The sequence below is a fragment of the Geospiza fortis genome, unplaced genomic scaffold, assembly GCF_000277835.1.
Source record: "Geospiza fortis unplaced genomic scaffold, GeoFor_1.0 scaffold11, whole genome shotgun sequence".
Lineage (NCBI taxonomy): Eukaryota > Metazoa > Chordata > Aves > Passeriformes > Thraupidae > Geospiza > Geospiza fortis.
In genome coordinates, this window is record NW_005054304.1 from 10,885,239 (window position 1) to 10,896,801 (window position 11,563).

At 47.5% G+C, this 11,563-nt stretch overlaps 1 protein-coding gene across 1 annotated transcript in view; it reads right to left on the reverse strand.

Moving 5' to 3' along the window:
- Positions 1-11,563, reverse strand: part of MFHAS1 (malignant fibrous histiocytoma amplified sequence 1) — a gene marked incomplete at its 5' end in the record, with an annotated part of 33,094 nt that extends 21,531 nt beyond the window's left edge. The window contains one exon of the mRNA XM_031066486.1: positions 8,944-11,563. Within this exon, the coding sequence (XP_030922346.1) occupies positions 8,944-11,563 (2,620 nt within the window). The remainder of the gene's footprint in view (positions 1-8,943) is intronic.

Consider the following 11,563-nt stretch of genomic DNA (forward strand, 5'->3'; position numbering starts at 1 on the left):
ATTTGCTGGCTACTAAATAGCCAGCAACAGAGTTCCACAACAGCTAGAGATGCAGCAGGGAGCTACTGCACCATGCAGACTCAGGGTCTGTACTGCAGGACAATTTTGCAGTTCTGCTGTGTCCATCACAAATTTTCAGAAACAGCATGATGAAGATGCCTCTTTCTTCTGCTGCAAGAAGCTCTCCCTCCGTATGTTGCCCATGTGGCAAGTGGGAGGGTCTTCCTAAATGTGAGAACACTAAGGGATAGCCTAGGGACAAATGGTGCCAACCATGCACTGATACAGAAGAACCAAATGCACTGCACATGTCTCTCAAAGTCAAGCAAGGCCAAATCACTGTATACCTTCAATATTTTTCCACTGCATGGTTTCATGGGGCAGAAACTGCTAGATGCATTTGCTAGAAGCAAATTAGGTCAAGTGCCTCTGTCTCAAATCAAACCCTGCAGATTTTGATGCTGTGGAAACCACAGACAATTAATTTTTCAGGAAGTTCATAAACAACCCTAGCCTGCTGTATGGCAGGATCTGTTCCTTATCAGATACCATTGCTCACTAGGTATTGCTGGAGAGAAAAACACCTGCTAAAAATGTAAAGAACATGATCCAAGGGGAATTCAGCACACAGACTGGAAAGTTACTACGTACACATCATTCAACAAACAAGTCTTGAGTGAAGCATGCCATAATCTTGTATTCTGTTAGGACAAAAGCCTACAATATTAATTTTATCACCAGTCATTTGTGGGCAAGAGGCACATAAATCCCTGTCCTACCACTGTTGTACTCTTGTTTTGTTCCTGGCACACTGTAACAGGAAGAGACTGAAAACTCTACAGAAAGTGATGGGTACCATGAATGAAGGAGGAAGGAGCTTTCCCAGAACAGTGTAGGTTCCCCCAGATAACACAAATAAAAATGCTTCTCTAAACTAGACTCTTGGCAAACATCATCCTAAAACTGGATAAAAGAGATATCCTGGTATTGCTTTCATAAAGAGTTTCACAGAAATGCACTTGGAAAAGCTTGTGAAATCCTGCCAGTAAAAGCCCAGCAGAAGTCTCCCATCATCTTATCAGCACAATTCAGTGTATCCTAGATCAACCACACTACATCTGCTTCCTGGAGTGTTCAAGCACCAAATCTGAGTCAGCACTTGGCAATACAAGGCAGGTCTGAACAGGATTTGAGACTGAACTTTATTTTGTGCTGAAGGTTACTTGCCCTGAGAGTTCAGTGTAGTTTGATCTTCACAAAGTGCTCAGTTTAATGGCCTTCCCAACTGAAGCACCTTGCTCATCTCAAAGCTGCTGTTTGGCTCAGGCAGAGCTTGCCATGCTCAACTGCCAATTCAAAATTAATGCTACCTTGTAAAGTGGTTAAGTCCTAGGCCATTTTCACACTCCTCCCCCAGGAATCCACAGCTAAAACCAGTAAGGAGTGTACTCAGTACACCTTTGGGTAAAGCTCAGAGTTGTTGAAAATGACCACAGGGAAAACAAAAACACAAATCTGAAATTAAGGTCTTGCTTTAAACCACAACCAACTCCAGCAGGCAAGCACTCCAGCAGTCACAGCTCAGTCTGAGCACAGCCTCCATCCACTGGCCACAGACAAGTCACTCCTAACCACAGAACCTGGTAAGTCTGAAACCACAGTACCACTGACCATGTTGGCAACCCGACCAGTGTTGCCACCAAGCTTTAGCCAGGAAAATACCACAAGTGCAATATGTCTTTAACCTCCAGCAGCCTCCTGAGGAAGAACCATAAGCCCTCCAAGGTGGGGATGTTCAGTCCATTTGAACATCCCAAATGAAATTTCTAACAAAGCCACCAGCCATTTTATTTTCACAGGTCTCACATCCCCCCATCTCAGTTCTTACATCTGGTTCCCTAGAAAGAAATTGCTAGAGAACAAAACACTCCCACCTGGTCTATCTGGAACAAAGGCCACATTCACACAGGTGACCTTGCCATCCAAGATTGTAAACTTCATCCATGCAACAACTTCTAAAAACACCACGGCCTGCTCATCCTCTGTATAAGACAGCTGTGGTCACCAGAATCCCATCAACTTTCCTGATGTAGGCAAGACCAACACATAACACACCATGGAGGCAGGCTGAGACTCCTGTAACCCAAGTGCATTACTGTCTTAGACACAGTTAAGTTCTTAGCTAGACAAAACCACTGACACATTTTATTTGCAGAAGAGGAATTTGGTGGTTATAATTCACACTGTACTTTAGGCACTCCCTTCCCACTCCTTGTCCCTACAACAAGCTCCCTGAAACAGGTATCCCACAAGCTCCAAAGCAGCTGAGAAGAGGTGATCTTATTTGGCACCAGCCTGCTTACTCTGACAGTTGTCCACACGTGTGGGACAAGCACAGGTACTAGAAATAAGGAGAGGGAGGTAAAAGGCCACAACTGATGATCTTGTACTCAACCCCCAGAACACAATTTTCTTTACATATCTACAGAGGTTATTCCTCTATTCACAATGGGGGTGAGGTAGAAAAAAAATTGTACACTGATGACTTCCAAGAACTAAAACCCCACATAGGACTTTTCACTACATAAATTTTCCCCTTCTTCCCTAGAAAATTGTTTGCAAGAGTCAAACAAGTAGCCTGCACTATTACTAGCAAATTACTAATTGGAGAGCATGCTAGGCTATCACAGCTCCTTGCTTAATACTGCAAAAACAATGGACACCACAGCATACAGGAGAATTACCTACCAGATGCACTTTTATTTTGTTTTTAAACTGATACTGTTTTTTACATCTCTATCCCAATGTCAAGTAACATGTTCACATCCCCAAAGGCCAACAATTCAGCACTGTTGGTGATTTCCTACCATCCCCTCCTGGGATGCACAAGCAGTAGGCCCCTGTAATACACCCGCATGTGGATCATTCACAAGCTAAACCTCAACTAAACTTACATGGGAAAACTTTTCCACTTCAGCGCTTGTAGAAGCAGGTATCATATCACCAGATGTGTGAGCACACAAGACAGTGCAAAGCATGTTTCATGACACCTGTGTCCACAGCATGCTGAAGCAGCACACAAATCAGTCCTCATGTAATCAACTGACTCCAGAGAGGGGAAAACCTCCAACAAGAGCTTATCTCACCCTCACAGTCAGTAGCTTTCAAACAGATTTCATGCAACGAAACAAAGAATCATTTGGTACCCAGCAACTCTTTTATAGGTCATTTCCTGCAGAGACAAATTTCAGCAACCATAATAAAAAATACAAACCAAAAACACAAACTAAAAAAAAAAAGTAATGCACTGAAGGCCAAGAACTCTGCTTTGCTTCACTAACCAAACCAAAAAGATCCACTCAACCAAATCTAGCATCTCCCTGGTTCAGTGGTGGCAGATCAAAGTCCAGAGGCTCAATGCCCAGAGATGACCCCCATGGGGAACAGGCCAGGGCAAGACAAGTTGTTAAGGGGCAAACCAGAAGAGCTTCCCTGTACCAGAGCTGACATAATAGGAAAGCTTTCTTTTATCAGAAATGCATAGGAACTTCTTGAATAAGGAAGAGGATTCCTTCCACAAAAAAAGAGGATTTCTTCAAGCAGTGTTAAGTGTGCATGTTGCCATTCTAATTTCAAGTAATTTTAGCAAGTTCTATATCAAGAGCTTAAAAATAAGAGCCCCCAAACACACACAAAATGAGTAACTAGACACTGCAGGACAGCTGTAAGAAGGCAATTCAAAAACCTCAGCCTTTCTTCTGGCATTCACATTCCCTCCTGTTCCTGCATCATCCCAAGCCAGGCTGTCAGGCACAAGTTCAGGTCTGCACTGACTACCCCACCAGGGACAGTCCCATGGCAGCCACCCACTCTGCATATCACATTTGTCCTCTGGCAATTTCTCAGCTTCCTTCAAGACCACAGAGATAATTGTTGTCCCTTTCGACATGTTGTTTAAATTAGAGGATGCCTCAGCCACCAAACGAGAGGACTTCAAATACTGACCTTGCAACACATAGGTTAATATGAAGGAAATCTCTAAAAATCAGTGATGGCACATAGGCTACTAATGTGTACCTAAACAGTTACCTACAGCAAGTCACACCAGTCAAGACTGTCACTTCAGCAGCAGAGAAATCAGCTCTAGTCAGTAAACTTAATTATCCATGCTAGAGCCACAGAATGACAGTAGCTTCCCCAAGTCCAGCAACCAATCTATGCTCTTCCCTTGAACCACAGGGCCCTGTTCAGCTTCATCCTGCCACCCAGATCATCCACATCCAAAGATCACATGGTGCTGAAGTCTTGTTCCCCTGCCTCCAATTAGTACTCAGTGCTGAGTATTCTGCTGAAGCCACAGCCTGCAGGATATCTGACAACAGCCCCAAAACAGCCATAGCATCTACTTTGAAAGTCAAGCAAAAAAGACTCCACCTGCAAATGGGGAAAATAGAAGGCTGTCTAATGTTAGCGTCAGGCTCTCTAACAAGCAGGTGTTGCTCTATTGCAATTGTCTATGAAAAGAACCCCAGCTACTTAAAGCATGACTACAAAGTGGAATTAGATATCTGACATGAGCCTCTCACCGAGCAGCAGCTCAGATTTTGAGGCAACTTTGGAGCCCTTCTGACAAAACCAGTCTCACCTGCTCTCGGCTCACCTTGCATGCGGTGACTCGACAGCATGACACAACACAGGATCCTCCACCTCTCTGTCTCCTGACTCCATCCCAGCCACCAAGGGAGGTCATGATAGCTTTTGACTCCAACTCAGGGCTGGTGAGCATGTTCACTTTGAATCATGTGCATATGGTGGCCTAGTTAGCCCTGCTCTAGCCATGACAGAGAGACTCACAGGGGAACTACACTATGAAACCTCCATCTGTACCCCTTAAGGTGACTGGCACTATAATCCCTGCTTCTGCTCACCCACAACGTGGGAGACAGGCAGAATAGAGGCTTGTGATCTCCCCCTGCTCTGATACCTCAAGAAGAGGATAGCAAGGCAGGTGGCAGATGTGCACTTTCCCTCCACAAAAGACCTCTTGCTAATCCTCCAGAGCCTTTCAAAGCTCCCCAATAGCTCTGAAGCCTCCTTTTGGACACAGGTTGCTAGGCTCACACAGTATTTTTGCCCATGGCTTTCTATTTGTTGTCATGTTTCTACTCTGTGAAAACCCACATCACCTTATCTTACTTGCCCGTCTTCTGCAATGGACACAGACCGCGGCTTTCTTACGTCTACACTCATACAGCCCCTTCACAAGGCAGGAATAAAGGAAAACCACTGGTCAAACATAATTCCTCCCAGCCCAAACACCAGAAGAATCGGGCACAGGACATCAGGACACCTTGTACAAAAGCCAGTCTGGAAGGGCCCGTGGTGCCCCAGACCCAGCCTAGCACAGGGCAAGAGGAAACAGCAGCAGGGCAGTTAGCAGGTGCATATGAATGCAAGCTTGGAAAATCCAGTCACATTTGTCCAAACAAAGCACACGTGTCTACTATCAGATAGATGGCAAACCATCTCCACCCCCCAATCCCAGGTCACTTAATAGCTTACAAGACATGAATAGCCTAAAAGCTCTTCAGTCCAGGGGCTAAAAGAACATCACATACAAATGAGAGCATTCCACAATGCCTGTGATGACCCAACTGAGGTCTTACTGTCTTGGAGAAGTGAACCATTCCTGTTGGTTACTCAAACAGAGATATGACTTTCTTAGCCTGGTAGGGACACTTTCATTTATATATCATGCAAATGTAAAAGAAAAAACCAATTTAACACATTGAGTTGTTATCAGCCAAGTAGATGACTGCAGCCTCAAAGCATACTAAAATTCCAGCTCAGATGCCAATTCAGTTACTATTTTGTCCAGCTACAAAACTGTTTCAAACACAAAAACTTCCTTAAAAGGACCCCAAACAAGGCATTTTTATTTTACTTTCATTCACTCTTTGCAATAAACCCTCAGAAAACTGAATCCAGAGCCTTAATTTTTATTTACTATTTCTACGCAGAGTAGCCCTATTCCTAGAGTATTTGTGTGTGTATTATCAATGGAAGCTATAGTGTCCAGGACAGAGAGGAAAGGGAAGGAGAGGAAAAGCAAAGATTAATCCTCAACTTGTGAACTCCCTTTTTGAAAGGGATTCTAATAAAAATTTTGGATGACCAAAGAATGCACCATCAGTTTCATGAATGACGACACAAATTGCACAACCACCCAGAGAGCCAGACTGCACTTCCATTTTTGAGCACAAATTTGGCAGTGTCTACACAGAAATATTTCCCTTATTAAGGTCAACTGGCTGCAAAGCACTTCTTCAGTGCAGTCCTAAAAAGCCCACAGACCTATTTAAGTATTAGGAGCATTGTAATTGTCAGTGATTTCCACTAAAAAAGCTTGGAAAGAAACACAGACATCTCCCTCACTACATATTTTCGTAACATTAGACTCCTCTCTTTCCTACACCTTGTCAAAAATGACACCAACCATGATTCACTTGCATGACAGTAAGCTTGGCAGCATGGCTTAAACATGCACGCCTCCTGATCAACAAAATCGGGAGGAAAAAAAAGTCTTGAGCTTCACGATTGCCATTTAGGGGCTCCTAAACAGTCTTTTATTCATAGAGCAGATACACAGCAAGGAATATTTTAGATAAAATGCAGACATACAGGCTTCCCAAGTCAAATCACAGTTCACATTTTTCATATAGTGCAGATCAAACCTGGGCTAGATTCAAGCATCATCCATGACAACAAGCAGGATTCTCAATAAATTGATTAAATCACTCTTCAGCATTTCCGCAGATCAGCCTTGCCTTTTAAACATGTCTGTCTGCTGTTCTCTCAGCTAGATTCACAGAGTGTCCATGTTTAAAAGAGTTATTCCCTGTCCCAAAGCAGGGTCACACCTGGGATGCTATCCTGTGCCCCTGATAGCAAGGCCTGCTGGAGCACCTCAAAAATGCTGCAACCCCCTTTCCACAGGCAGCATCACCCAGGTGTCATTTGGAGACCTGGCACACAAGCCCCAGCTCCTCCCATGCTCAGCACACTGCTTACCTGGGCCCTCCCAGGACACCTGGCCTGGCTCCCAGGTGAGATAAATCCTTTCCCACCTCTAATGAAACATACATGGCACAGCCAAGTCCAAAGGAAAAGGCCCTTCAATGCCCCTCTCATGCTTCTGAACCTGCTCTGACCATCACTGGGGTCAGCAACAACAGCCTGCAGACAGTCTGGCTCCTCTTCAAATTTCCCTTTAAAAGCATCATCTACTCACAGGGAGAAAAGGGACAGCCACAAAGCATTCACCAGTTAAAAAAACATTAAAGAGATGCGTGACTAGAGACTGGAATTCACAAGCTAAATCTTCAATAAGTGCCCATCACACTGCACACTCACATGTCTGCTGTCGTGACTAATTTTGGCAGGTTTTTGGGGAGGGTAGTTGGGGTTTTTTTCAGGGGTTCTGTAGCAGGTTTGGTTTTTTCAGCTTCCAGAGTTTTTTGTTTGGAAAGCAGATCACATTGCCCTATGCACCATGTCAGCAGCAAGATATCACTCAGCATGTCTCACAGCATGGGTTCACCCCCCAGTCCAGTGGCTATTACATAAGACAGCAGTTGGAGGGAGATATAGCTGATGGAGCCAGGACCCAGGCTGAGGAGCAAACTGCGCCTCCTTATCCTAAATGTCCAGAGGGGAAAAAAAAACAACAAAAAGCAAGAAACCAAACCCCAAAACAACCCCAGAAAACCCACACCTTATTAATCACATTTGCTTATGAACAAATTCAGCACCACTGCTTGCTCTAAGTCAAATCATGCTACAGTTCCCTGCACAACTTCAGGCTACCTCATAATAATGTGCCAACACACCTCTAACATGGTTGTTACAATGCAGATTTCTGGAGCATTGCTCACAGTACAGAGTGCATTTTGATTTCATGCAGATTTACACATCAAAGCGTCTTTCCCATGGCACCCTGCAAGCCACAGAGCAAAACCCAAGCGGAGCAGGGAGGACACTAGTTAGGAGGCAGTACCTGCACACACAAAGTAAAACAGATGCTACCGGAAAACCTCACTGATAAAAATCACAACTTTAGAGGTGACAGCTTTAAAAAGCACCACAACCAGTCACATTCCAGAGGAGAGAGGTTATGCTTTTTTCATTTGAGGAAGGGAGAGAGAGGAAGGAAAATAAAATGTGCTTGAGAACAGCTCCAAAAGGCACAGTTTGGGAATCACTTCTAGGTGAGACACTTAAACAAAGAAGATGGAGTATCCTTCTCTCTTCAGTGAGGAATGCTTCCTACTAGAGACAGGGCTCAAAGAAAGCTCCGAGAAAGCTTTTTTTTACACAGGGCTATGGAGACCAACACACCCATTGTCTACCAGGAGGAGCTTTCCTGCATTCAGACAGACTGCAGCATAGGCCAGGTTTTGGGGGTGGAGGGTTGAAGGGGGATACCTGCAATGTTTTAGGCATCTCTATTCATGTTTACAAATAGCTCCAAGGAAGTGGGAGCTGCAGGGTAAAAGGAACTAGGGGGAAAAAACCCCAACACCACAATCCCATTCAAAGAAATCAAAACAAGGAGGACAGATCAGAGACTTCTCAACAATGGCACTGCCAACCCTCAGGGCCAAAACCCAAAAAGCAGAGAGAAAAAGCGCAGACAAAGGGGGATGCAACACCCCCCTCCTCTCAGAATAAGGTTATTTTAAGCCTGTCTCCTTGGAGCTACCCTAATATTTTCTCTCATGACTCAAACCACCAGGGAAAGGAGTTAGAGCAGAGAAGAAAAGAAAAAAGAAAAAGAAAAAAAGAAAAAGAAAAAAAATAGAGCTAAGGCTGACCTCATACTACACCTTTCTAGAAGGGGCAAAGCTCCAAAAGAGATGAAAGGCAAGCTGGGCTGTGCCTTACCTGGAAAAGTGTGTGGGTTGGGTGACCCTCTTTTAAGGCACTTTGAACAGAGGACATGCACAGTGTAGTACAGGCCCGGCCATTCCTGGAGCAGGACATTCAGTTCTTCCACTAAAGGCGTAATAGCTTGCCAAGCTGTCCAGATATTTGGTAGGGACGCGTGACTAGCGATAGACAGAGTGTCTGGCTGCAGAGCTCCCCTGGCAGGCCGGTAGCTCACTACCACAGGCACCTTTCCCCGGTAGGCATAAATCTGGTATTTGCCATCTGACCGCTGAACCACGTGGCTGTTAATCTGGACACTGTAGCGTGCAAACAAGCCGGGTGGGAAAATGAATGGAAAGCTATATTCAATCTGCAGCTGCTCGACCACGAAGGACTGTCCGCTCAGATTGGTGCCGTTGATCCATGCCTCTGCATGGGGCAACTCATTTTTCACGTAGCAGGGAAACTTGTACCAAGCAGCTGCCCCATTTAAGGGCTTGCATTTGGGTTTGTTGACACAGTAACATAGCCCCATCTTCTCCAGCAGCTCCAGAATGAGCTGCAGATCCTCTCGACTCTGGACGTGGGGCTTAAGAAGGAGACGGATAACGTGGGCAGGAAGGAGGCCATGCAGCAAGAAGCCCTCCACGTAATGATGGAGCTGAGTGGTCCTCAGTTCGTCAATCTGGGTGTCGCTGAGCAGTTTCTGGAGCAGCACGGTGGCATCCCGCTGGCAAAAGACATTGAGGATGTCTATAAGCCGTGGCAGGTTGTGGAACACATACTCCCGCAAGGTGAGATGCTCCTCAAAGTAGAGCAGCTTTCCACTCTCGTGCAGGTAGGACAGGGCGCTCTGCAGCCGATCCTCCGTCAGGCCTGCCTGCAAGCCCAGCCGGGCAGAGTCCCACCAGCTAAGCCACAACTGCTGAGCTTGGGGCTGGAAGTGCAGCTCCTCCAGCACTTGCCAGGACTTGGGCAACACCCGGTGCAGGTTTGGGAAGATATCCCGGTGCTCGGCCACTGAGAGGAGCTTGTCCCGTAGGCGACGCACCTGGCAACGGTCCTGGCAGCTGAAAGGCAGCACTGGAGACAGGATCTGTGGGCGGTGGTTGAGAAGATACTGAAACTGGGCTTTCTTCCGCCGCAAGTTCTTGTCTGAGACCCCGTAAAAGGCAGCATGCGGGCTGGAGCAGCGCAGGTCAAAGTCCTGTCCCAGAGCCTCATCCACCTGCTGGACTAAGCTCTGGAGCCCCTCAGAATCCCTCTTCTCCTGCTGAGCGATCTGGTGATGGATGTCCAGGCACTTCTCTTCCAACTCCCGCTCCGCACAGAGGTCGGCATGGGTTCCCACCATGCACACTACGGCATGGGGCACCTTGGAGCTGAGCCAGTGTAAGAAATAGCCCACAGAGGGGTAAAAGTGCTGAGGGACGTAGGCACTCAAATTCACCACCAGCACGTACAAGGCTCCAGGGGAGAGGAAGAAAGACTGGATCACATCATAGCTCGGGTCCCCCGCCAGCTCATACACAATGAATGTCAGGCCCCTCTCTGCATCTGCTGTCCAGTCCATCACCTCGATGCCCTTACTGCCTCCTGACAGTCCTAGTCCCAGTGGTACTCGGGGCACATTGGGTGGCAGTGATGGTGCAGGGGATGTTTTGTCCCCTTTTGCTCGGTGAGAGGGCACACAAGAAGGGATGTCCTGACCCTCAACAGGGAGACGTTCCACCTGCTGCATGACAGGTACCCGAGTTGAGGAATTGTCTTGAGGCTCTGGAAAGGGGCAACACCCAACTGCCACTCTCCCAATGTCCTGCTGTTGCCCAGAAAACCCTCTGTGCTGGGTGTTCCCTGCCTCCAGGCTTCCCATGCCCTCTCTCTTCTCATTTTCCTCCATGAGGCACCGTCTCAGCAGGGTCTTTCCTGCATCCTTCAGGCCCATGAGGACCAGTTTGAGGCGGGGTTTGAGGGCAGGCTGGGAGTGGGCCAGCTCCTGCTGGTAAGCTGCGATGTAGGGGATGCCTTTCATGCACACCTCATAGGGGGGCTGGATGAGGGGGTTGTCTTTGATCTTCCACAGGGTGACACGGGAAAGCTGCCCGAAGCCCTCAGGCAGGATGGCGATCTGGTTGCCTTGCAGGACCAGCTCCTCCAGGCTGTGGAGGAGCACGATGGAGTCAGGCAGGTAGCGGATGCGGTTGTTGTCCAGCCAGAGAGTGCGGAGCTGGTGAAGCTGACAGAGGTGAGGGGGCAGCACGGTGAGCTGGTTGCGGCTCAGATAGAGCTCCTCCAGACTGGGCAATGCCAAGATGGCAGAGGGGAACTCCTCCAGCAGGTTGGATGAGAGGTTCAGCATCTTGAGCCGCTGTAGTCTGCCGAAGCCAGCGGGCAGCGCCTGCAGCCGGTTGCCGTCCAGCATGAGGCTCTCGAGGGCACTCAGCTGGCAGAGACCCTCGGGAAGGGACGCCAGCCCGGTGCCGCTGAGCCAGAGGATCTTGAGGCGGCGGAGGGCAGCGATGCCCTCGGGCAGGGCCCCGAGGTGGCGGTTGCCGGAGCAGTCGAGCTCCTCCAGGGCGGCCAGCTCCAGCAGCGGGGCAGGGAAGGAGGGCAGCAGGTTGTGGTCGACGTCGAG